Below are 27,958 nucleotides of genomic sequence, written 5' to 3' on the forward strand. Positions count from 1 at the left end.
GTTGATTTTTATTATCTATTTAGCGCTCTTACCACCTGTGACCTCACACAGTGTAGCCTACATATGTGACCTTATTTATTTATTTATTTATTTTATTTATTTTTTCATAGCCGAATATCAAACATTACAAGTAAACACGACGCACAGAAAACAAGGACAAGTTCTTGAAAAGGAAAAATATTGACGATGGTTAGCCTATGTGTGATAGTGGTGTGCCGTAGAATTTTTTAGTCGTAAAAAGTGTGCCATGGCAGAAAAAAGATTAGGAAATACTCTGCTAGAAAGACTTTGCCATTACGCTCTAGGTAAAAACACAAAGGTTGTTATCTCAGATCTCTTGCTAAACCCATTAAAAAGAATGCCCATGCATGTACTTTTTGGCCATAAAGTACATTTCTATATTATTCTCTAATATGATCATGTTATAACAATTGGAGGATGCGGGCATCGATCCCGCTACCTCTCGCATGCTAAGCGAGCGCTCTACCATTTGAGCTAATCCCCCTCACTAGCGTCTTGAGAGATCGGAAGGTAATTTGTGTGGCGCCTCATGTCAGGCGTTGCACCATAATAGAACCGGCGGAAGTGAGGAGAACGAGTGCAGCGAACATGTCGACTGGGGTGGGAAGTAGGTGTTTTTTTTCCCTCATAAACTGAATCAACAGTCTAGAGTTAAAGCACACATTAAGTCTGCAGTATTTTACCTGATGTTAATAGATAGGCTGGAGCTTTTAATAACGCAGGGGCGAGCGGTTTAGCCGCTGTGCTAACTGGCTTCAAGATAACAAAGGCGATTTGTGTTTACATTATCAACGCACACTTCTCTCCGCTTTGGTTCAAAATGTGCTAATATGTGTGATTTAGATTTTGTCTGTGAATTAAATTGTTCATGTTGTAAGGTCAAAGCAAATTTGTGATTAGTCTCATGCTTAGCATTTTTATGAACTACAGTGAATTAAGCTCATATAATGCGTATATGTAATACTGAACTGTCCCTGCAGAACACAAGATGCTGTCACTGGGCCCGACTGAACCCTGGTCTGTCCGGGAGAAACTCTGTCTCGCCTCCTCTGTGATGAGAAGCGGAGATCAGAACTGGTACGAGTAAATATCTATTCACCACCCGAAAATGTGTGAAATGTATATTTTGGAAACACTTTACAATACGGTTTCATTTGTTAACAACATTAGTTAACATGTACTAACAATGATCAATACTTTTACAGCATTTATTAATCCTGGTTAATATTCATTTCAACATCAAGTAATACTTTTTTATTTTTTTAATTGCATTGTTAACATTAGTTAAAACACAATGAACTAACAATGAACAATTGTATTTTTATTAACTTACATTAACACAGATTAATAAATGTTGTAAATATATATACACTGGTGGCCAAAAGTTTTGAATAATGTACAGATTTTGCTGTTTCGGAAAGAAATTGGTACTTTAATTCACCAAAGAGGCATTCAACTGATCACAAAGTATAGTCAGGACATTACTGATGTAAAAAACAGCACCATCACTATTTGAAAAAAGTCATTTTTGATCAAATCTAGACAGCAGCCATCACTCCAACACCTTATCCTTGAGTAATCATGCTAAATTGATCATTTGGTACTAGAAAATCACTTGCCATTAATGCAAACACAGTTGAAGGCTATTTGGTTTGTTAAATGAAGCATAACATTGTCTTTGTGTTTGTTTTTGAGTTGCCACAGTATGCAATAGACTGGCATGTCTTAAGGTCAATATTAGGCCAAAAATGGCAACAAAAAAAAGAAACAGCTTTCTCTAGAAACTCATCAGTCAATCATTGTTTTGAGGAATGAAGGCTATACAATGCTTGAAATTGCCATAAAACTGCAGATTTCATATAAAGGTGTACACTACAGTCTTCAAAGATAAAGGACAACTGGCTCTAACAAGGACAGAAAGAGGTGTGGAAGGTCCAGATGTACAACTAAACAAGAGGATAAGTACATCAGAGTCTCTAGTTTGAGAAATAGACACCTCACATGTCCTCAGCTGACAGCTTCATTGAATTCTACCCGCTCAACACCAGTTTCATGTACAACAGTAAAGAGAAGACTCAGGGGTGCAGGCCTTATGGGAAGAATTGCAAAGAAAAATCCCTAGCTAGGATCAGCTAGACTAAGGTGCGTGAGAAGTGCCCAACAAGACAGCCACATCTATGGCAAGTGCTACAGGAAGTGTGGGGTGAAATGTCACCTGAGTATCTGGACAAACTGACAGCTAGAATGCCAAGGATCTGCAAAGCTGTCATTGCTGTACGTGGAAGATTTTTTGATGAGAAATCTTTGAAGTAGTTTAAGAAGTTCTGAATTTGTTTTTGAAATTGTAATAGTAATTTTTCACATTATTAAAGTCCTGACTATACATTGTGATCAGTTGAATGCCACTTTGGTGAATAAAAGTACCAATTTCTGTCCATAAGAGCAAAATCTGTACATTATTCCAAACTTTTGGCCAGCAGTGTATATTTGTTCATTGTTAGTTCATGATACCTAATGCATTAACTAATGTTAACAAATGGATCCTTATTTTAAAATGTTACCTATATTTTTCTAATCATATTAATGTCAAGGTGATTTGTTGAAAAGACTGTTTTAATAATTCATTATATTTGAATAATTCAAAATGATGTTTTTATTTTAATTAATAGTACATTTTCTATTATTTGTATTACGATTATTTCGAAATATACATTTTTAATAATAAACCATTAACAAGCATTGCTCTGTATTTCATGTGCATTCTAATAAATTGACCTGTTTCATGTGACGCCACTGTATGACCACGCCACCACATTTGTGACCAAAATTCCATTTACCTTCAGTGTGCTGCGCTGTGGGATGAGGCACAAGTTGGCAAAACTTGTTTCTATTTATAAATCATGAAAGGTGATACTGCTGTTTAATTACCAGAGCCAAAATGTAATATTTCTTTCAATAAAGTTTTATCTTTTAAGTGACTTAATTTAGCCAAAGACAAGTAGCGATGAAGGGGGAGAGCAGGGATAAAAACACTTGTGGGTCTTTTGCTCATTTATTCAGACATGTCAGTTATCTGTACACGTGTGAGTTATATTTATAACAGCATCGATTCAGTACAATTAAACTGGAAATGCTAATAGGATGATGTTATTCATAACACCCAGACTGTATAAAGGTATGCGATAATTATAACATGTTGTAATAAATAAAAAAGCACTATGATGTAAATATATATTATATATTTAATGTGTATATACTAATGTTAGTCAATAAATAACATATAAGATTATGAAGTGCAGACTTTATTCACACCACAATGTTAACATATTATTCATATTCACTAATATGCCTCGGTTGATTTCTGTGTATTCTTCATGAGTTAAAAGCAGCTCTTACATTCATACAGACAGGATCATCACTGACATTTTGTAATATTTTGACCAAATCAGATCAGAAAATAAAACGACACAAACATGTGTAACCAGCGGTGTAGCTAGACCCTGGCTGATAGGGCTGAAGCCCCGGATCTTTTGTTTTTTTGTGATGGAAAAAAAAAAGAAAAAAGTAAAGCTTAATGTTCATTACATCAGGGTACAAAAACAACAAGGCAGGCTGCAATTCTGGTTTCAAATGTAAATGAATTCCGATCAGTGAGCCCAACTTGCATTAACTGACAGTTCACACTTTGACTTTTACTTACTGTTCATGCTCAAGTTCATCAGACATGTTATGAATGCCTCGAGTGGGAGCTTTCTATTTCCTCTCAAGGGGTACAGATTTTCTGTATCAGAGGCACTGAGGTCTTATTATGCAAGCCATATTTCTAAATATACTGTATAATCAGGGGCCTGTGTAGCTCAGTGGTTAAGACGCTGGCTACCACCCCTGGAGTTCGCTAGTTCCAATCCCAGGGCGTGCTGAGTGACTCCAGCAGGTCTCCTAAGCAACCAAATTGGCCCGGTTGCTAGGGAGGGTAGAGTCACACAGGGTAACCTCCTAGTGATCGCACCACACTAGTAATGTGGTTCGTTCTTGGTGGGGCACGTGGTGAGTTGTGCGTGATGCCGCGGTGGAGGGCGTGAAGCCTCCACACGCGCTATATCTCCATGGTAACGTGCTCAACAAGCCACGTGATAAGATGTGCGGGTTGACGGTCTCGGACGCAGACGCAGCTGAGATTCATCCTCCGCCACCACGAGGACTTAGAGCACATTGGGAATTGGGCATTCCAAATTGGGGAGAAAAAGGGGAGAAAATCCCCCCAAAAATTATCAAAAAACATATAATACATCGTGATGGCCGCCTCGGTGTGGAGCATTTCTATTGTTTTGTTGTTTTTGTTTGTTTGTCTTGTGTTTAGTAATCTTTTTCCAGTTAGTTTTACCAGAGACAAACTGCTGAACATGCGACAGCATATACCAGTCAATCTTTTCCCGGATTTTGAATATTCAGACGTTTTGTTTGACATTTTAGTCGGAGGCGTGGCTGTGTTGTTTAAATGCGCTGTGAGACTCAGGCGAGGGAGACGAGCAGGCACGCTGGTCAAGCTCCGATGGCGGGGCTTTCGAACAACGCTGCCGAGCAATCATCTAGCGAATCTCCGCTCTCTTCCTAACAAAACGGATGAACTACATCTCCTCACCCACACAAACAAGGACTTTTCAACGTCTACTGCCTTGTGCTTCACAGAAACCTGGCTGAGTGAAGCCATTCCAGACAGCGCGTTACATCTGCCGGGCATTCAGTTCAGAGTGGATCGCGGAGTTAATGGGGAAAACGAGAGGCGGTGGAACAAGTTTTTACATCAATGAAAGGTGTACAGATGTAACAACGTTAAAGAAGACATGCTGTCCTAATTTGGAAGCGCTCTTTATTAACTGTAAGCCTTTCTACTCGCCGCGGGAGTTTTCCTCGTTTATTCTGGTGTGTGTATATCGCGCCAAACGCTTGTTTGAATGCCGCGCTGCAACAGCTGGCTGATCAAATTACAGACACGGAACAACAATACCCAGAATCAGTTATTATTATTCTTGGGGATTTTAACAAAGCAAATCTCACACGTGAACTGCCCAAATACAAACAGCACATTACATGACCAACCAGAGACAGAAATATACTGGATCATTGCTACACAACAATAAAGGATGCATATCGCTCTGTCCCTAGAGCAGCTTTGGGACTCTCTGATCACTGTCTGGTTCATCTTCTTCCAACCTACAGGCATAAATTAAAATCTGCTAAACCTGTAGTAAGGACTGTAAAGAGAGCTGGAACTACAAGCCTGCTTTGACTGCACTGATTGGAGTGTTTTTTAGGCTGCAGCTACAGACCTGGACAAGCTCACAGATATTGTTACATCATATGTCAGTTTCTGTGAGGATATGTGCATTGCTACTTGGACTTATTTAACATTTAACAACAACAAACCATGGTTTACAGCGGAACTCAGGCAGCTTCGTCAGGCCAAAGAGGATGCTTACAGAGGGGATAAAGTCTTGTACAATCAGGCTTGGAACACACTGAATAAGGGAATCAGAGTGGCTAAAAGAAGATACTCTGAGAAGCTGAAAAACAAGTTTTCAGCTAACAACCCTGCATCAGTGTGGAGTGGCATGAAACAACTTACGAATTACAGGACTCCTAACCCCAACTCTGTGGTTGACCAACATCTGGCTGATGACCTGATTGAGTTCTACTGCAGATTTGAAAGGCCCAATCTCACACCCTACACCCACTCTGACCTTCACTTCACACAAACACCAACACCTCCTGCAACCGCCCTCCTCCCCCCTCCTGCTACTCAACCTGCACCTAAGATCTGTGAAGATGATGTGAGCTGTGACTTTCGAAAACAAAGGTTAAGGAAAGCACAGGGCCCAGATGGCATTTCACCTGCATGTCTTAGATCCTGAGCTAACCAGCTGGCCACCATCTTCACACAGATCTTCAATAGATCACTGGAGCAGTGTGTAGTCCCATGCTGCTCCAAACGTTCCACTATCATCTCCATCCCAAAGAAATCAAAAACCACAGGACTTAATGACTACAGACCTGTTGCCCATGAAGTCATTTGAGAGACTGGTGTTGGCCCACCTGAAGGACATCACTGGACCCTTTCTAGATCCCCTTCAATTTGCATATTGAGCAAACAGGTCTGTGGATGATGCAGTCAACATGGGATTGCATCATATCTTGCAACATCTGGACAGACGAGGGACATATGCAAGGACCCTTTTTGTGGACTTCAGTTCGGCTTTCAACACCATCATCCCAGCAATTCTCCGGACTAAATTACACCTCTCTGTTCCCATGTCTATCTGTCAGTGGATTACCAGCTTTCTGACAGACAGGCAGCAGCTTGTGAGACAGGGGAAATTCACTTCCAGCACCTGTACAATCAGCACTGGTGCCCCCCAGGGATGCGTGCTGTCCCCACTACTCTTCTCCCTCTACACCAACGACTGCATCACCAAGGACCCCTCGGTCAAGCTCCTGAAGTTTGCAGACGAAACCACTGTCATCGGCCTCATCCGAGATGACGCTGAGTCTGCATACAGAAGGGAGGTTAAACAGCTGGCTGTCTGATGCAGTCAAAACAACCTTGAGCTGAACACGTTCAAAATGGTGGAAATGATTGTGGACTTTAGGAGGAACCCCCCAATACTGTCCCCCCTCACCATTTTAAACAGCACTGTGGCAGCAGTGGTGTCATTCAGGTTCCTGGGCATTACCATCTCACAGGACCTGAAGTGGGAGATCCACATTTACTCCATTGCGAAAAAGGCCCAGCAGAGGTTGTACTTCCTTCGCCAGTTGAGGAAGTTCAACCTACCACAGGCGCTGCTGATACAGATCTACTCAGCAGTCATTGAGCCTGTCCTCTCTACTTCAATAACTGTCTGGTTTGGTTCAGCTACGAAATCAGACATCAGAAGAATACAAAGGACAGTTCGGACTGCTGAGAGGATTATTGGTTGCCTCCTGCCCCCCCTTCAAGAACTATACACTTCGAGAGTGAGGAAAAAGGATGGAAAAATCACTCTGGACCCCGCTCACCCTGCCCACTACCTTTTTGAACTGTTGCCTTCTGGCCAACGCTTCAGAGCTCTGAGCACCAGAACCGTCAGGTGCAGGAACAGTTTTTCCCCCAGGTTATCCATCTCATGAACAGTTAAAATTGCCCCATTGAGAATAATTAATGTGCAGTACACAGCTCAGTCTTTTTATATTATCCAACACATCCTATGTATGTATGTATGTATATGTATGTATATATATTCATATATGTGTATGTAAATGTGTGTGTGTGTGTGTGTGTATATATATATATATATATATATATATATATATATATGTATATGTATATATTATATATATATATATATATATATATATATATATATATATATATATATATATATTAGTCTATTGTGTATTCTATATATACTTTTTTCTTTTCAATATTTATCTATTTTTTATTTTTTAATTCTTGTTGCTGTTTTTGTATTGTTGTGTACTGGAAGCTCCTGTCACCAAGACAAATTCCTTGTATGTGTAAGCATACTTGGCAACAAAGCAGAATTCTGATTCTGATTCTGAAAAAAAAATATATATATACTGTATAATCTATAAGCCTAATTTCTAATCTTCATTTGTTTTAACAATCCACACACCAAGTAGATTTTAATGCATGCGCCAGTCATCTTGTTCAGTTATTCGGGATTAGTAGGGAGTTGGTACGCTGGATTAAAGAATGTTTATTGCAATTTTTTGCTCAAATGCAACTTAAAATAGTAGCACAGTGAGCTATAAGCCTAAATAGCACAATGCAATGGTTTTAAAATGATAAAATCTCACATTAAAGTCAAACAAAAATTATCAAATTGTCACTGCCTGTATATGCGCTCTACCCGTGCTGGTTCACATTCCCATGTCATGTGCATGGAGTTAAACTGCTGCGTTTAAATAGCCTCTTTGTGGTACCTTGATTTTGAAATGGTTTAAAATCAAATTACATTGAACTTGTCTAATTATTGTACTTAAGTCTGCACACCAGAGCAAAAGGGAAAAAAACACTCTTACCGTTTATCCAGAGCTGAAACTATTCTTTGTTAAAAGCAACCTGGAATCATGAAACCCAACGCAGGGGTTTCGAGATGCATTTAAAAAAAATCCGTTTATTTTTAATTTTATTCGGTGATCCCACAATGGCATTTTATTGCCACGTAAAAAAAAAATAAAAATATGATTTTGATAATAAAGTCCTAATATTTTGCAAATAATGTAAAAAATATGCAAATTAAGTTGAAGCATTATGAGATTAAAGTCGTAATAGTTTGAGAATAAAATCATAGCATTATGATATTAAATTTTGTATGAGAATAAAGTCAAAATTATTGGAATAAAGTCGTAACATTTTGAGATTATAGTCATACGATTTTGAGAATAAAGTAAAAATGATTAGTATAAAGTCATTGCATTGCGAGAATAAAGCAGTATATTGTGTGAATAAAGTAGAAATGGCTAAACAGAGCATCATTATCACAATGATAGAACGGACACCGAGCCAGCAGCTTCTCTCCTTCTTTTTTTTCCTTTTCGGAATGCCCAGTTCCCAATGCGCTCAAGTCCTCATGGTGGCATAGTGACTCGCCTCAATCTGGGTGGCAGAGGACAAATCTCCGTTGCCTCTGCGTCTGAGACAGTCAGTCCGCGCATCTTATCACGTGGCTTGTTGAGCGCATTACCACGGAGACATAGTGCGTGTGGAGGCTTCACGTTATTCTCCGTGGCATCCACACACAACTCGCCACGTGCCCCACTGAGAGCGAGAACCACATTATAGCGACCACGAGGAGGTTACCCCATATGACTCTACCCTCCCTAGCAACCGGGCCAATTTGGTTGCTTAAGAGACCTGGATGGAGTCACCAGCACGCCCTGGATTGGAACTCACAACTCCAGGGGTGGTAGTCAGCATATTTATTTACTTGTTGAGCTACCCAGGCACCTGCCAGCAGCTTTTTTAATGCAAAAGATGGATGTGGAGGATGTAGTTAAATAACAGGTAGGCCTACTTTAGTTTAGGATTTAGCAATAACGAAATCCTTGGTCTTTTGGCTCATCAGCATAGAGTTATTATTAGTTTCTGGACACTGCAGCGGTTATGTAGGAAATTTAATTTATTCAGGAGAAAGAACCAGACAGATTCGAGTAGTCCCACTCTGCGTTGTTATTGGGTTTTCCTCTCTAAACAATACTGTAACTGAGGGGATGTTACCACATACAATGTCTTGAAATGGCCTTATATAATTCACAGCAGTTCCAATTATTTTTCGCTTCACTTGAGTGTAAGCCTGTATCTCGCGCCTCCCTTGACAGGTGCCCACATGTCGAAAACTCCTGTACACCTCATTCATGAACAGAGAGCTCGCAAAAACATCCCACAAACTTTCCTTTCGATTTATTCTCAAAATATTATGACTTTAATCTCATACTGCTTAGAATTTCTTCTCCTAATTTTTTACTTTATTCTCAAAATATTATGATAAATGACAATTGCCAATTTAAATAGTTAAATTACTTTGATTTTATCGTTAGCGTTAGTTTCTGCACAATGAACAAATGAGCCGACAAGCTGTAATTTCGCTTTGATCCGCAATTTAAATTAAAAACGTGTTTGATCAATTTATTGTGCACCTGATGTTTGCTCATATAAAGTTCTGAACAGGTGTCAGTGTTGTGCATGATATAGGCCCTAATTGTTATTTGATAGGTAGGGTGGTCATTTTTTAAGTCATGGAAGGAAGGATTCTTCTTGGTTTTATATTTTAATATGCCCTGTGGGCTAAGCCCCAGATGTCACTGAAGTCCAGCAATGACCCTGTGTGTAACTTCTGAATTAGAGATGATTACGGTGATGTACCGATAGGCATGTGCACTCGCCAATCACACATCAGACTTGCCGCCGTACAGAGGTAAATTTTGGATAAACTATATTTAAATGTCTGTGAAATTCAAAATTGTCAACATTTGCGCTGAACTCAGACCTGTATACACCTTTCCTGGGATTTGGCATGGATCAGTAGCATTTTTTGAGGTTTTTCTTGATATCGTTTTAAGGGTGTTTTTCCATTCACCGCCATTGTTTCCTCCCGCTGATGTTCACAAATATGGCAGCTGCGGTGAAAAAGTGACGTCACTGAAACAGGTCAATACATTTACAGTATCGATATTTATTTTACTTCGGGCACATGTAGCACTGTGGACTTCAAGAAAGTCTTGTTAAGAAAAATGTCCACACTCACTATTTTTTTATTTGTCTGTTAACAATGTCAAATGGTGTATGCACGTGACACATACGATACACACAAGTCATAGCTAAAATTTCTATAATTTAAACACACACAATTAAATCATATTTTCACACTTTTTGCTTAATGTGGCAAAATTACAGCTTGATTCAAAATGACACCCCAAAAAAAATTCTGCTTACAAGTGATATTTACCTTGAATTTTTTTCTGTTTTCTTCAAACATCACTTGTCTCATATTTCATCTCAAGCACTGACACTTTTGTTGACTTGGTAAACAAGTACTCTAACTTTTGAGAAAACTTTATTAGTTGCAAAATTGTTTGAGGTGGTGGAAATGATGCCACAACTGGAACAGTTGTAATTTTTGAAAAATAGAAATCATTTTACACAATAAATATAGAAATGGTTTGTGTTTATTTCATTCTCCGTTTAAATAAACATAGTTTTGAACAAGTAATACATTTTATTTTTATAATGGATTTTCATAGTTAAATATTGAATGTTTGGGACAAGAATAAAACAGTAAAACCTGGTAAAAAGTTTCCAAGTCCGTTTTAATATGACCTTCATATAACAAAAGAAAAAAGTTGGATTCTGTTTGTTATAATAAAAAAAAAAATCAACCCGAAATTGAAGAAACACCCCAATGCTGTAAACAATTCTTTTTTAATTCACATAAATGGATGAAATTTTAAGCATTTTATACTAATGTAATAATCTTTGTATATCTTATTAATGAAAGTTATTTAAAGTGTGATCACTAAATGCGTTTGATATGTTTGTTGTATTTTTATCAGGGTGTCTGTTAGTAGAGCCATCAAACCCTTTTCAGAGCCTGGACGACCCCCAGACTGGTTTTCCCAGAAGGTTATACAAATAGCAGTGATCTTTTGTGAAAGGAATTCACATGAGTGTTAATATCAGTGAATTATCTTTGAATAACTGCTTAGTGATTTGTGTTCTAATGTGTCGATCTGACCCCTCTGTGACCTCTACAGCATTGTGCCTCCCAGTACTCTGAGCTGCTGGAAACCACAGAGGCCCCAAAGTAAGTCTTGGTCTTTCTTTTTCAATTAACTGAGCATTTATTCTGAATCTTGTCATTGTTATTGCAAAGCCCAACAGAGGCAAATTTGCAAGTCCTCAAATCATCTGATCTGATAAAAATTAAAAATGTAGTTCTGCGCACAGCATGTTGTTTGTGTGTGTGTGTGTGTGTGTGTGTGTGTGTGTGTGTGTGTGTGGAAGGTGAAATTAGACCTCTGGGTGTCATTGTAAACAGTTAGCTAGTTGTTGTATCATCATCATCATCATCAAAGAAACCCAAACCATTTCATTTCAAGATAGCAAGCTGCTGGCATACTGGTTTAAGTTTTTTGACCTGTGCTTTATGCAGGCGTAAACGGGGTGAGAAAGGGGAGGTGGTTGAGACTATTGAGGACGTTATCGTCCGCAGACTGACAGCAGACAGAATCGAGGAACTCAAGAGACTCATCAAAGACACACAGGAGAAATACAAGTACATTTCTATCTCACATTCCATTATATATTCATTTTAAATGTTAACCTACAATCTTTATGGTGATTTAAAAAAAAGTTAATGGACATTTTATAGGTCAAATACATGTACGGTAAATGTGTTTTTGTTTTTTCAGGAAACTGAAGAAAGAAGTGGATGTGATCCAGGTGGGTCACATGGACTCCAAACTGGAGGAGTTGTTGGCAGAGATCGAGCTGTGAGACATTTCTTTAGTGTTTCTGCATTTGTTGCTTAAACATATCCATACTTGTCACTTTACATGTTGAGAATTAACCATTAATTTTGTCACTGAATGCAATCAAGTTTTAACTATTCTTATAGTAACTTAACACAACTAAACAGATTTAAACAAGTGTCACAATATGTTGGCATTGGCAGGGTTCCCACACATCCTGGAAAACCTGGAATTTTGCAATGCAATTTTCCAGTCATGGAAAATGAGAAAAATACCTAAATGTTTTAGTATAATAAAACAGTTTACTCTATTGCTAATAAGGTTTTTGTTACATGTACAAAAACACGGCTGTGATCGAGACTCGGAATAGGTGTCAAATACACAAATTTGTATCGGTGTGTCACTTGTGAAACATTATCAATGGTTGATCACATACATTCTCTGCTCATCTGCTGTCATCTCTGCTTTCTTTTACAAAAAAGTTTAACTAAGTATCGATTTAGTGCAAAATATGATTTGATGAACTTTATGATGAACTTTAGAGAATGACGACAGTCGGACTGCTGATTTTTTTGAAAAGGAATTCACACAGGTGACAGCAAGGTGATGATGCCTTTACACCTCAGGATGTGAATTCATTTTCAAGAATTCAACAATCACAGTCTGTTTATAACACAGCTACCATGGACAAAATCACAGAATCCAGTCATAAAAATGGCATATTATATTTAGCTATAAAACGCAAAATGACATATTAAGGACAAAAATTAATGCACAATTGATTAAATTCAAATCACGATATGTCCTAGTGTGATTATTAAAGTGCAAAAGGCTGCAACTTAGTCCACGTCCACACTAACACATTTTCATTTGAAAAGCCATTAATTTCGCTACGTTTTGGCCATCCGTTCATACTGAGACAGCGTTTTCCTCCAGCAAAAATGGAGCTTTTCAAATACACTCTCCCAAGTGGACAAATTTGAAAATGTAGTATGGATAGGGAAAACGAAGCTATCTGAAAACGATGATGTATTTGTTGTCATGTGACGCAGTCATTTGATCCATTCAACCCCCAAAAATCAAGATGGCGGCCCATGTTGTTGCAGCGTTATTGTGCCTGCTATTCAATTTGATGGTGCAGTTAAAGATAATTGTTACTTTGTACAACCTTCACATTGCATTCCTTCAAAGGCTACGGGAAGTTTACTCGGATTTGCGTCCGGCGGTGGAACACGGGGACAATTGCGTTCAGACCATACATGGAAATGACGCAGGGCTTTTCTAGCATGCACAGTAGGGGGGATTTCAGTGTTTTTGGATGTTTCAGTGTGGACAAGCAACTTTTAAAAAACGTGTGGACGGAGGGCGTTTTGAAAACAAAAAATCAGATTTTTTTTTTCTCCCCAATTTGGAATGCCCAATTCCCAATGTGCTCTAAGTCCTCATGGTGGTGAAGTGATTCACCTGGGATGAATCCCAGTTGCCTCCGCGTCTGAGATCGTCAATCCACGCATCTTATCACGTGGCTTGTTGAGCACGTTACCGCAGAGACATAGTGCGTGTGGAGGCTTCACGCTATTCTCTGCGGTATCCACGCACAACTCACCGCGTGCCCCACCGAGAGCGTGAACCACATTATAGCAACCACGAGGAGGTTACCCCATGAGACTCTACCCTCCCTAGCAACCGGGCCAATTTGGTTGCTTAGGAGACCTGGCTGGAGTCACTCAGCACGCCCTGGATTAGAACTCATGACTCCAGGGGTGGTAGACAACGTCTTTACTCGCTGAGCTACCCAGGCCCCCTAAAATAGCCGATTTATAAATTTATCCAGATTAATGCGGACGTCGCCTTAAATATTTCTAAATTTATAAATATGTAATCTGAATGTGCTGTATGCTTAAAAAGAATGTGTGAAGCCAGCCGCTCATACACTGAAAACACCTCGTTATGATCATCATGCACGCTTTGTGTGTTTGTAGAACATGACAGAGAGCAGAGTGCTCTGAAGATGTCATGCACATACATTTATTTAATCAAATCACAGCTTTTTGGGGTTTAATAATCACACTGGGCTATGTAGCGAACATATCCGGAGGTGAGAAACTACCGTCAAAAATACAGAAATTGCCAAATAAAAGCTAGATTTTAATGGACGCGTGAAATGGGACAAAAATTCAGCAAAATATTACTACTGTATAGTGTTGCAATTACTATACAGTTACTGTAATTAAATAATAATTATAACAATAATAATGTATTAAAGCAATATCTCAAATTTGTGATGTTCTTTTGTGCAGCACTTCATTTGACAAAAATATCTCCAATGTTGTTTCAGATTGAGGATTTTGTATAAAAGCACTTCATTTGATATAACTGCAATTCCGATAAAGTTGGGACAGTATGAAAAATGCTAATAAAAATAAAAAGGAGTGATTTGTCAATTATATTCACCATTTGCTATATTGAAACCACCACAACTATATGTAATATGATGTTTTACCTTGTGAATATTTTTTTTATTTTTTATTATTTACAGTAATTTCAAATCAGATGATTGCAACACACTCCAAAAAAGTTGAGACAGGGGCAATTTAAAACTAATAACAATTTGACGAGTTGAAATAACAAGGCAATGTGAAACAGGAGATGTTAAACAGGTGAGGCAATTGTGTCATAGTACTGTATACTGTATAAGGAGCCTCCAAAAACAGCCTAGTCCTTCAAGAGCAAGGATCATTCGAGACTTATCAGTTTGCCAACAGATGCTTCAGCAAATAATCCAGCACTTTGAGTGTTCAAAGTGTTCAAAACAATGTTCCCCAAAGACAAATTGGAAGGATTTTGGGCATTTCACCCTCTACAGTGCACAATATAGTTAAAAGATTCAAGGAATCTGGTCAAATCTCGGTGCGTAAAGGGCAAGACGAAAACCATTTCTGAATGTGCTTATCTCTGATCCCTCATACGTCACTGTCTTAAAACAAATCATTCATCTGTAATGGATATCATGAACATGGGTTTGGGATAACTTAAGTAAACCTTTGTTAGTCAACACCACTCACTGCTGCATCCACAGATGCAAGTTAAGACTTTACTATGCAAAGCAGAAGCCATACATCAACACTGTCCAGAAGTGCTGCCGACTTCTCTGGGCTCGGTCTCATCTTAGATGGAAAGTAGAACAGTGGAACTGTTTTTTGGTCTGAAGAGTCCACAGTTCAATACGTTTTTGAAAAACAAAGCCGTTGTGTTCTCCGGGCCAAAGAGGAAAAGGGCCATCCAAGCTGTTATTAGCATCAGGCCCAAAAGCCAGTGTCTGTATGGGCCAGGGGTGTGTCAGTGCCCATAGCATCGGTAACTCACACATCTGTGAGAACACCATTAATGCAGACAGATATGTACAAATTTTGGGGCAACATATACTGCCATCCAGTACCGTCTTTTCCAGGAATGTCCCTGCATTTTCCAGCAGGACAACTTCAAACCACATATTGCCCGGATTACAAGTGCATGGCTGTGTCAGCAGAAAGTGTGGGTGCTAGACTGGCCTGCCTGCAGTCCTGACCTGTCTCTAATTGAGAATGTGTGGTGCATTATGAAGCGCAAAATACGGCAATGAAGATCCCGTACAATTGTGCAGCTAAAGACCTACATAATGGATGATTGGGGAAAATTCCACTTTTTAAACTTAACTTGTGTCTTCAGTGCCCAAATGTTTAATAAGTGTTATTAGAAGAAATGGTGATGTTTCACAGTGGTAAACACTTGACTGTCTCAACTTTTTTGGAGTGTGTTGCAATCATCTGATTTGAAATTACTGTACATTAAAAAAACAATGAAATTCACAAGGAAAAACATCATATAATGTGTAGTTGTAGCGCTTTCAATATAGCAAAGGGTGATTATAATTTACAAATCACTCCTTTTTGTTTTAATTAGCATTTATCATACTGTCCCAACTTTTTTGGAATTGGGGTTGTAAAAATATATTGGATTCGATTTAAAGTTGTATTGAATTCATTTGATTAGACACCATTTTGATAATACAGTTTAATTAAACTGTCAAATACGGAATTCAGAAAAAATAACCACAATATACTCGTGTATGCATGAACACATGTATAAACACAGTATACATGTGTTTTTGCTTAAATATTACACCTGTTGGGCAAATAAAATGTTCTGGAAAATTGTAACCTAAAAAGAGTTGGAACCCTGATTGTGCTGACCAAGAGTGGTTAGACTAAATCTGCCATTGTGTGTCATCATGCGATTGTGTGTTCTCACGCTGGCAGAAAGAGGAAGCGGGAAGAGGAGGAGGCAGAGCATAAGAAGAGGGCAACTGATGCAGCCTATCAGGGTGAGATATTTATAAACTTTCAGCACTTTTTCAACTTAATGGTTCCACAAAAGGAATGTTAATTTGCAATTTATGTTAGTAGACACAGTGCAACATATTGCTACAATATTTTCTTATGACATTTGTTTAATACATACAGTTCAACTTATTGCTGATATATTACATTCTTCATACTAGGAAAGCTCTGTTTTAATTATTTTGGGTTTGCTGGCAGTGAAATGTAGCTTTTACTTCATATAATAATGTAAATGTTTTTTCTTTTTTTTTTCAGTTCGTCAGGCAGCTAAAAATACACCAAAGAGAGTTCCCAGCATAGCAGTACGTTCTCCACCCGGCTCTGGCTCTCCTGGCATGAATGCCCGACAGCCCGACACACCACAGCCAATGACAGATGAGACCTGTGTGAGTCCCCTGGTGAGAGAGCTGCATCCCTTAAAGTTAACATGAAATCAAAATTGACCATACTAACTTTCTTATACTTTCTTGTACTCTAATACAAGTTTGTTTTTATTTTTCATGTTATTCCAAAGAAAAAAAGGTTTTGTCTTAATAATCTTTCAACTAAATGTAATTACTTGCACCACCTCGAAAACGACTTGGCTTTTCGATTGATGTAGCTAAGGCTGCATGCATAGATGTGGGTCACATTGGCTATTAATTAAAGGGAACATTCACCCAAAAATTAAAATTCAGTCATTATTTTGTCATGTTGTTCTAACCCCATATGACCTTTTTTCTTTTTCGGAACACAAAAGGAGCAATTTGGAAAAATGTCCCACTCGCTGTTCTCTATGCAATCACAGTGGATGGTGACCATCTCTTCAAGTTTTAAAAGGACGGAAAAGTATAATTCAGAAGTCTAATAAATAAATACATGCGACTCGTGCTTTGTTCTGTAGGCATACGTTAAGGTTTGGTGAGAAACAAAAAATTTAATTTGTTTACTGAAAATCTTGCTCTCTCTTACACTTTCATGAGAGTGCACGAGAGCAGCAGTTCACCCAGCCCCTGCTAATATCTTGCGAGGGCATTCACGCAAGAACTCACAGGAATGCCACAGAGATACTCACAACAAAGAACACAATACAACACAGCTGCAAACAAACCAGTGAATCGAACGTACAAAATAATAATAATAATTTTTTTTCTAATTTAATATTTAGTTTCACTCTTAAATGCATCATATTATGGAAATATAACAGGCTTCAAAAGCCGTTTCATGTTGACTTTTTTAGGTTTCAGACTCCTGATATGGAAATAAAATTCTCCGTTTTCTCTGTGTTATGTCCAGGCTCAAGGAGTGACCGTCTTCATGCCCGTGTCAGAGGTCTCAGGCCCAGGGCCTAAGGAGTCAGGTCTGGGTGGTCTTGTAGACGAATCCCCGCAGAAGAAGCATCTCACCCCGAAAGCCACACCACCCCCTTCCCCGCTGCTGTCTGAACTGCTGAAGAAGGGCAACCTCATAGCGGCCAGCTCTAGACTGGTAAGCAGATCCAGTAAAGCACACAACTGGATAAGCCTAACCGGTTAAGTGTTAATGTGTGGTTATGTTGAAGGGTTTGGACTAAAGGGGCCAGATCACGGAAAACAGGATTGACATACAGCCATGTTTACAGGCTATTTAGTATTCAACAACTAGTAAAGGCGGTATTTGTCATTTCAAATGTGAAAAGGTTAGGGAAGACATTTACATATAGAAGTCTTAAGATAAAGTAGTAAAGCAGCCTTAAAATAATCTTGGATACAATGCAACGCTACCTCAGATATTCTTGTTATCATCCTGGGGGGCGGTCTCTGGATACAAAGTGGACCAATCACAGCTGTTGTGGTCTGCGTCGACGTGACCCGCAGTTACATTTTGGAAGAGGTGCACGTCAGGCTACGCCGTAACCGCCGTAGCTATGCGTAGCCTTCGCCGTAGGTTCGACGCAGAAGTATAAACAGCCTTAAAAGTCACGTTAAACTAAATTGTGTTCTGTGTTTTGGGCCTGTTTGTTGGGCAGGTGGTTGAAGGCGATGTGAATACAGGTTTGAGTAATGGATCTCATGGAGTTGAGCTTCACACTGCTGCAGCTGCTCCGCCTGCCAACCAAGATATTGCAGCTGGTAAACACACATGCCACACACATCTTTCTGTTTGTTATAAATGTCCTTTGTAGATGTCTCTATTCAACCTGAAATTGTGTCAGTGGACAAACTTTTTTTTTTACCATGTTTCTTGCATGCCATTTTTAGATTTCATGCTTGCTGTATTAGGTTATTACTCTGTAGTTTGGGTAATGTGTAAGTAGCTTTGAGCTTTAGTGTGTGTGTTTGTAGCGCTATATGTGTGTGTGTGTGTGTCTCTGTGTCAGAAGCACCTACGTTATCTCGTCTGTTGGAGAGCTCCACTCCAGCGCAGCAGCCTGTCAGTGCTGATCCCCCTAAGCCCCCCACAGTGGCCCCCCCAGCTCCGGACCACCTCTCTGTACCCAACACAGGTCTCTGATCTCTCTGATTTCCTCTCTTCAACACTCTCTCTCTGTTGGATGGTTTGTCAGTTGTGGCTCAGGTAGCCTGTTTCTTTTTTGAATCATGTAATGAGTAGTTCATGCTCTCGACCCTCCAATCAAAAACCTCTCTTTCTGCACTGACAGTGGAACTGCGGGTGTATTCTAAAACTGCAGCAGTAATCTAGAACTACATGTGTATTCTAGAAATAAAGATGTCTTCTACAACATTAGATCTGGACATTTATTCTACAACTGCAGTTGTATTCTGGATCTGGAGATTTGCTCTAGGACTACAGGTGTTTTCAATATCTGGAGATTTATTGTAAAACCGCAGGTGTATTGTAGATCCGGAGATTTATTCTAGCATTACAAGTGCATTCTGGAACTGCAGATGTATTTCAAAACTGGAGATTTATACTAGAGCTACGGATAAATTGTAGAACTGCAGATATATTCTAGATTTGGATATTTATTCTAGAACTGCAGGTGAATTGTAAATCTTTAGAATTACAGTTGCATTCTGGAACTACAGACATATTCTAGACCTAGAGATGTATGCTAGAACTACAGATTTATTCTAGAACTGCAGGTGTATTCTAGATCTGGACTGGATATTTACTCTAAAACTGCAGATTAATTATAGAACTGCAGGTGTATTCTAGATCTTGATTAGATATCGACCAATATTTATTTTTTTCAACCGATACGATACTGATTATTTGTATGTTTTCATGTCCGATAGCCAATATGCAGAACCAATTTTTAATTAATTAATTAATCAATTATTTCATCTTTATATTATAACAGTCAAAAATAGAGCTTGTACTCAAGTAGTAAAAATCTCACATTCATTTATTTATTTATTAAGAGGACCCAAGTTTATTAATTCAAGCAACACATTGCAAAATCAAGTTACTTAACCTGTGAACAATCAGCATATTGTTTCCTCTCACACACACTGCTGTAACTGTGGTTTTGCGTGCAATTTGTGAAACACCAAGCAGATGGCGGTGATCCGATATTACAAAAACGATATCCAATTAAGGAAAAATGCTTGAATATTGGAAAAAATATCAGAAAAAACGATTATCGGTCGATCTCCAATCTTGATATTTATTCTAGAACTGCATATGTATTGTATATCTGGAGATTTACTCTAGAATTACAAGTGCATTCTGGAACTGGAACTACAGACATATTCAAGACCTAGAGATTTTTGTTAGATCTACAGATATACAGTGGTGGCCAAAAGTTGGGAATAATGTACAGATTTTACTGTTTCGGATGGAAATTGTTACTTTAATTCACCAAAATGGCATTCAACTGATCAAGTATAGTCAGGACATTACTGATGTAAAAAAGTCATTTTTGATCAAATCTAGACAGGCCCCATTTCCAGCAGCCATCACTCCAACACCTTATCCTTGAGTAATCATGCTAAATTGATCATTTGATAATAGAAATTCACTTGCCATTAATTCAAACACTGCTGAAAGCTATTTGGTTTGTTAAATGAAGCTTAACAAGCTTTCTCTAGAAATTCGTCAGTCAATCATTGTTTTGAGGAATGAAGGCAATACAATGCTTAAAATTGCCAAAGAACTGAAGATTTCATACAAAGGTGTACACTACAGTCTTCAAAGATAAAGGACAACTGGCTCTAACAAGGACAGAAAGAGATGTGGAAGGCCAGATGTACAACTAAACAAGAGGATAAGTACATCAGAGTCTCTAATCTGAGAAATAGACACCTCACATGTCCTCAGCTGACAGCTTCATTGAATTCTACCCGCTCAACACCAGTTTCATGTACAACAGTAAAGAGAAGACTCAGGGGTGCAGGCCTTATGGGAAGAATTGCAAAGAAAAGGTCATTTTTGAAACAGAAAAACAAAAAGAAAATGTTAGAGTGGGCAAAGAAACACAGACATTGGACAACAGATAATTGGAAAAGAGTGTTATGGATCTTAACCCCATTGAGCTTTTGTGGGATCAGCTAGACTGTAAGGTGCGTGAGAAGTGCCCAACAAGACAGCCACATCTATGGCAAGTGCTACAGGAAGCGTGGGGTGAAATGTCACCTGAATATCTGGACAAACTGACAGCTAGAATGCCAAGGATCTGCAAAGCTGTCATTGCTGCACGTGGAGGATTTTTTAATGAGAACTCTTTGAAGTAGTTTAAGAAGTTCTGATTTTTTTTTTTCAAATTGTAATAGTAATTTTTCACGTTATTAATGTCCTGACTATACATTTTGATCAGTTGAATGCCACCTTGGTGAATAAAAGTACCAGTTTCTTTCCATAAGAGCAAAATCTGTACATTATTCCAAACTTTTGGCCGCCAGTGTATCCTAGATCTGCAGGTGTGTTCTAGATCTTGAGGTTTACTCTAGAACTACAGATTCATTGGAGAGCTGCATGTGTATTCTAGACCTAGAGATTTATGATGGAACTACAGATTAATTCTAGAACTGCAGGTACATTCTAGATCTGGATATTTATTCTAGAACTGCAAATGTATTCTAGATCTGGATATTTATTCTAGAACTGCTGGTATATTGTAGATCTGGAGATTAACTCTAGAATTACAAAGTCATTCTAGAACTGCAGGTGTGTTCTGTATCTTGATTTACTCTAGAACTATGGATTAATTATAGAGCTGCATTTGTTTTCTAAACCTAGAGATTTATGAATGAATGAATGATACATTTATATAGTGCTTTTGTGACACTACACTCAAAGCACTTTACATAGTGAACAGGGGACTCACCTCAACCACCACCAGTGTGCAGCATCCACCTGGATGATGCGATGGCAGCCATAGAGCGCCAGTACACTCACCACACACCAGCTATTGGTGGAGAGGAGAGAGTAGAGTTATAGAGCCAATTAATGGATGGGAATTATTAGGAGGCCATGATAGAGAATGGCAAATGGGGATTTATGATGGAACTACAGTTTAAATCTAGAACTGCAGGTATATTCTAGATTTGGAGAATTACTCTAGAACTGCAGATTAATTATAGAACTGCAGGTGTATTCTAGTTATGGATATTCTAGAATGGCTGGTGTATTGTAGATCTGGAGATTTACTCTAGAATTACAAGGGCATTCTTGAACTGCAGACATATTCTAGACCTGGAAATTTATGTTAGAACTACAGATTTATTCTAGAACTGCAAGTGTATTCTAGATCTGTGTATTTATTTAAGAACTGCAGGTGCATTGTAAATCTTGAGATTTATTTTAGACCTGCAGGTGTATTGTAAATGTGGAGATTTACTCTAGAATTACAAGTGCATTCTGGAAATGCAGACACGTTATAGACCTGGAGATTAATGCCAGAACTACAGATTTAACTTAGACCTGCAGGTGTGTTTTAGATCTTGAGGTTTACTCTAGAACTACAGATTAATTGTAGAGCTGCATGTGTTTTCTAGACCTAGATATTTATGCTGGAACTACAGATTAATTCTAGAACTGCAGGTCTATTCTAGATCTGGAGATTTATTCTAGACCTACAGGTGTGTTGTAAATCTAGAGATTTACTCTAGAATTACAAGTGCATTCTGGAAATGCAGACATATTCTTGATCTCAAGATTTATGCTAGACCTGCAGATTTATTTTAGACCTGCAGGTGTGTTTTAGATCTTGAGGTTTACTCTAGAACTACAGATTAATTGTAGAGCTGCATGTGTTTTCTATACCTAGAGATTTATGATTGGAACTACAGCTTAATTCTACAACTGCAGGTGCATTCTTGATCTGGATATTTATTCCGGACCTGCAGGTGTATTTTAAATCTGGAGATTTACTTTAGAGTTGCAAGTGCATTCTGGAAATATAGACATATTCTAGATCGGAAGATTTATGCTAGAACTACAGATTTATTCTAGAACAGCATGTGTATTCTAGATCTGGACATTTATTCTAGAACTTCACGTGTAGAACTCTTTCCTAGGGCCAGGTAAAGCCATGCCAACTTTAGCTTTAAAACATTTATATTTTTTTCTCTTAAAAAGATAATCTTCTCACATTTTAGAAAATTCAAAAAAACTGTAATAAGAGCAATGTGGAACTTTGTGTGTGTGTGTGTGTGTGGGCAGGTTTAAGTGGTTTACGAGGACTTTTTTTTTAGGTTTCAAACTGGTAATCACAAGGGTATTATGCTGTAAATGTGGTTTATGAGGACATTTCTATTGTCCCCATAATTCTAGTAGCTTAAACATACTAAATGATGTTTTATTGAAAATGTAAAAATGCAGAAAGTTTTTTCTATAGTTCATACAGTATAAAAATCATTATGTCTACGGAGAGTGTTCATAAGGATAGCTGCACCAACATGTGTGTGTGTGTGTGTGTGTTGCTAAAGCAGAGGCGGTGATGGCAGGCTCGTCCACACCAGTGGAGGTGGAGGGGAAAGTTTCAGAGCTAGTAGAGGAGGACACGGTAGTGTCAGAATCATACATGGCTCATGAACTAGACCTGGAGACAGTGGGAGAGATCATCGCTATCATAGAGGAGAAGGTATACCCACACATACACACACATGTCCACTGCTGTGATGATGTGATTGACTGCTTTACTCCAGTGCTTTCACTTCCATCTAGACTCAGTGACAATGGTCCCAAAAGTATTTACACTTAAGATACACTTTAATCAATCAGTCAATCAAACTTTATTTATATAGCACATTTCAAACAAATTAAATGCAATTCAAAGTGCTTTACAAGTGATTGACACAAATTACAAGCAGTTAAAATAACAATAAAAACAAAATTATGAAATATTACACAAAATAAATTGATTATAATAACACAGTAAAAAGTTAATAGAATAAAATAATAATGATCAACAGTAAAATGTTGATAAGATTAAAAATGAAAAAATAAATAATGATGATCGTGAAAAAAATACTAAAACCATAACAATTTTAAAATGCTACATGAATGCCAGTCTGAATAGATGGGGTTTTAGTTTACGTTTAAAAATGTCAATATTTTCAGCTCCTCTTACATCCTCTGGAAGGCTGTTTCAGTGGCATGGAGCGTAATGGCTGAATGCAGTATCACCAAATTTTTTTTTCTGCTTATAAGTACAGCTAAAAGAAAGAAACTGGAGGATCTGAGGGGCTTTCCTAATTCATAAACCAAAAGCATTTCTGAAAGGTAGTCTGGTGCTAGGCCATGTAGTGCCTTTTAAACTAATGAAAGAATTTTAAAATCAATACGAAAACGTCCTTTTTACTTGCGTAACCTCCATTCCCTGATGGAGGGAAAGAGACATTGTGTCGATGTAGTGACACTAGGGGTCACTCTTGGGAGCCTGAGACACCTCTAGTCTTTGATAGAAGGCCAATGAAAATTGGCGAGTGGTATTTGTATGCCACTCCCCCAGACATACGGGTATGAATGGAGCTGGTATGCAACTACTCATTCAGGTTTTATGCTGAGGAGCCGAGACAATCCGGCCATTTCAGCGGGTAGTTCAGCGTTGTGGCAGGAGGGACACAACGTCTCGTTCCCTCCATCAGGGAACGGAGATTACGCAAGTAACCAGGACGTTCCCTATCTGTCACTCACTCAACGTTGTGTCGATGTAGTGACACTAGGGGTCCCTATACAAAACGCCGCAACTGGCTGAACTGTGTTACGTGAACTGGCGGTGTGTGACGGGCAGACAACTGTGTGCCTCGTAGCCAGCGCATCAGGCCGACACATAACCTCCCCCAACATAGTTATGAGTGTCGAACGGCCCTTTGGGGACAAGTCGACTACCCAAAAGATAGAGACAGGCTAACCCAGTCGTGGCCTCTTTTCCCCTTCTTTTTTTCCACTCCCTAAAAAACAAGGGGGATTATCCGACTTGGCCGCCAGGTCTAGGACCTGCGGACCTCGCCCAAAGAGAGGGGGGATATTTAAGTGGAAAATACATCACATGGTCTTACCGACCATGTGGAGAAGTCTCATGGTAGATCCTACCCAACGGGGGAGGAGTTACTACAAACATGGAGACTGTGGCAGAGGGGGCTCTGCCCAAGGAAGACGCAGTTTGCCAACAGGGAAACGAATTAGCGGAAGATATACATTGCATGGGGTTATCTTACAGGGAACCGCCACATGCGGAGCACCTACCCCAGAACAGGGCTCTTAGTTAGCACGTGTACTGGGCCGGCAGCGAGCCTCTCCGAAAACTCGCCTGCCACAGGGCTCGGAGGAAGTCAACCAGGGAACATAGTTTGTGAACACTACTGGGAATTAATGGCACACGTCTTCAGCTCAGAAGAGGTGAAAGGCGCTATGTGCAAGCAATACACCCGGCCGGCTATCCCGGGCTTATCCGCTTGTATTGTGTGCCACTACCTGGGACAAAACCGGTTCCACTCGGAGGTTGTAGAACCTTGCAAAGGTGTTGGGTGTTGCCCAGCCTGCTGCTCTGCAAATGTCTGTTAGAGAGGCACCCCTGGCCAGGGCCCAGGAGGCGCTACACCCCTGGTAGAATGGGCTCGTAGAATGCATCATTTGTGTAGGCCAGGAGGCCAGCTGTGTGCCAGCGCGTCTATGCCGAGAGGTGCCTCAGTCAGGGCGTACCAGAGCGGGCAGTGGGAGGATTCTTGGGAGGTGAACAGGTCTACCTGTGCCTGTCCGAATCGACTCCAAATCAGCTGGACGACCTGAAGGTGGAGTCTCCACTCTCCCCTGAGGGTAACCTGCCATTACAGCGCATCCGCTGCAGTGTTGAGGTCGCCCGGGATATGAGTGGCTTGCAGCGACTTGAAGTGCTGCTGACTCCAGAGGAGGAGACGGCGGGCGAGTTGTGACATACAACGAGAGCGCAGACCGCCTTGGTGGTTGACATATGCTACCGTTGCCATGTTGTCTGTCCGAACTAACATGTGCTGCCCTGGATCAATGTCCGGAACCTCCACAGGGCGAGCAGAATTGCCAACAACTCGAGGCAGTTGATGTGCCAACGCAGCCGCGGGCCGTCCATAAGCCGGCGGCTGCGTGCCCCTTGCAAACAGTGCCCCAGCCCGTTTTGGAGGTGTCTGTCGTGACCACTACGCGCCTGGAGACCTGATCTAGGGGAACACCTGCCGTAGAAACGAGAGGTCGGTCCAAGGGCTGAAGAGACGTTGACAGATTGGCATGATGGCCACGTGATGTGTCCCGTGGCACCATGCCCATCTCGGGACTCGAGTCTGAAGCCAGTGCTGAAGCGGTCTCATATGCATCAACCCAAGCGGGGTGGCCACTGCTGAGGATGCCATATGCCCCAGGAGCCTCTGAAAGAGTTTCAGTGGAACCGCTGTTTTCTGTTTGAACGCCTTCAAACAGGTCATCCCCGACTGTGCGCGCTCGTTCGTGAGGCACGCTGTCAATGAGACTGAGTCCAACTCCAAACCGAGAAAAGAGATGTTCTGAACCGGGAGGAGCTTGCTCTTTTCCCAGTTGACCCGAAGCGCTAATTGGCTGAGGTGCAAGAGCACCAAGTCCCTGTGTGCACACAACATGTCCTGAGAGTGAGGTAGGATTAGCTAATCGTCAAGATAGTTGAGAATGCGAATGCCCCCTTCCCTTAACGGGGCAAGAGCTGCCTCTGCAACCTTCGTGAAGACACAAGGGGACAAGGACATGCCAGAAGGGAGGACCTTGTATTGATACGCCTGACCCTCGAATGCAAACTGCAGGAAGGGTCTGTGTCGAGGTAGAATCGAGACGTGAAAGTACGCATCCTTCAGGTCTACCGCTGCGAACCAATCTTGATGCCGGACGCTCGCCAGAATGCGTTTTTGCGTCAGCATCTGGGAGTCTGTGTAAAGCCTGGTTCAGTACTCGCAGGTCCAAGATTGGTCGCAAACTACCGCCTTTTTTCGGTACGATGAAGTAGGTGCTGTAAAACCCCTTCTTCATCTCGGCCGGAGGGACAGGTTCTATCGCACCCTTCCATAGGAGGGTGGAGATCTCTGCACGCAAGGTAGCAGCATTTTCGTACTTCACCAAGGTGAAGTGGATACCGCTGAATCTGGGCGGACGCCTTTTGAACTGAATCGCGTAGCCGAGTCGGACGGTCCGGACCAGCCATCGCGACGGATTGGAAAGCTCAAGCCACGCATCCAAGTTCTGCGCGAGGGGGACCAAAGGAACAATGTCATTGGACGTACCTGCAGGTGGGGCCTCGCAGCGGGGCGGAGCTCGAGGTGCCACACCATGTCGTGGCCATGCTGAGTCTAGGGACATTGAAGCACTTACCTGGCTCCTTGTGACCACCCCCGGAACAGTCTGGGACGGGGGAGGAAGAGGCCTGTCCTCGCAACCCGTGGAGACTGTCACATCGGGGGCGGATGTGTGTCACAAATGGGCACGCAAGGGCGGGGAGACCGCTGCTGGAGCGCCAATCCTGCAAGGGAAAAAAGGTGGACGGTGGTCGTGATGACGACCGTGCACACCGGGTATGTGACCCAGGGAAGGAGGAAACCGCTCTTGCTGAACTGTTGGGTACCACAGCCAATTGGGCATGCGGTGAAATCAAATGAAAAGGCAACAAAAGATTCTCCACCCGGCCCTCCACCGGGGGATGGAGTGGTCTTACTACCAGCTCCAATGCAGTGGGTTTTGTCGACCCTGGGTCGTCTGTCTCAGGGGCACTTTGACGACCTTCGTGGGTTCTTGGCGGCCGGCCGTGAGACGGGTGGCGTCTGCTTCCTTGGTGGGGCCGGGCCGAAGGGGCGGGCTGCGGCGGAGTCGGTGCAGTCACCGCAGGGGGACGCCCTTGGCAACGAGCAGACGGGGTGCGGGATCTTGAGCCGCGCCGGGACAGAATATGCCGGATAGCCTCCATCTGCTGGTGTTGCCTAATAGGCCAGCCTGGGAGATGGGGGCAGCAAGGAACCATGTCTTGTCTGCCTCACGCATCTCGACCAGGTTGAGCCAAAGGTGGCGCTCCTGGACCACTAATGTGGACATCGTCTGCCCGAGAGACTGCGCCGTGACCTTCGTCGAGGGTTCAGGGGAGAGCGGAGGGTTCCACTCTAGCCCGACGCTCGCAG

At 40.8% G+C, this 27,958-nt stretch overlaps 1 protein-coding gene and 1 non-coding gene across 10 annotated transcripts in view; one reads left to right on the plus strand and one right to left on the minus strand.

The window, feature by feature from the left end:
* Positions 1-432: 432 nt before the first annotated feature.
* On the minus strand, positions 433-505 carry trnaa-agc (transfer RNA alanine (anticodon AGC)). The gene has a single exon. It is a non-coding gene; the product is annotated as a tRNA-Ala (tRNA).
* Positions 506-571: 66 nt separating this feature from the next.
* The window catches only part of LOC127412714 (bromodomain-containing protein 8-like), a 42,656-nt gene continuing 15,269 nt past the window's right edge, over positions 572-27,958 (plus strand). For 8 of the 9 annotated variants that reach the window (XM_051649307.1, XM_051649310.1, XM_051649311.1 and 5 more), the window contains exons 1-12: positions 572-628; positions 1,002-1,098; positions 11,134-11,203; positions 11,335-11,384; positions 11,733-11,855; positions 11,992-12,072; positions 16,350-16,414; positions 16,686-16,828; positions 17,706-17,897; positions 18,418-18,520; positions 18,769-18,894; positions 23,282-23,436. In XM_051649307.1, coding sequence (XP_051505267.1) covers positions 610-628; positions 1,002-1,098; positions 11,134-11,203; positions 11,335-11,384; positions 11,733-11,855; positions 11,992-12,072; positions 16,350-16,414; positions 16,686-16,828; positions 17,706-17,897; positions 18,418-18,520; positions 18,769-18,894; positions 23,282-23,436 — 1,224 coding nt within the window. In that variant the 5' untranslated portion in view covers positions 572-609. The remainder of the gene's footprint in view (positions 629-1,001; positions 1,099-11,133; positions 11,204-11,334; positions 11,385-11,732; positions 11,856-11,991; positions 12,073-16,349; positions 16,415-16,685; positions 16,829-17,705; positions 17,898-18,417; positions 18,521-18,768; positions 18,895-23,281; positions 23,437-27,958) is intronic. The other variant, XM_051649308.1, reaches the window with a different exon arrangement.

This window comes from Myxocyprinus asiaticus, chromosome 22 (assembly GCF_019703515.2).
Source record: "Myxocyprinus asiaticus isolate MX2 ecotype Aquarium Trade chromosome 22, UBuf_Myxa_2, whole genome shotgun sequence".
Taxonomy (NCBI): Eukaryota; Metazoa; Chordata; class Actinopteri; order Cypriniformes; family Catostomidae; genus Myxocyprinus; species Myxocyprinus asiaticus.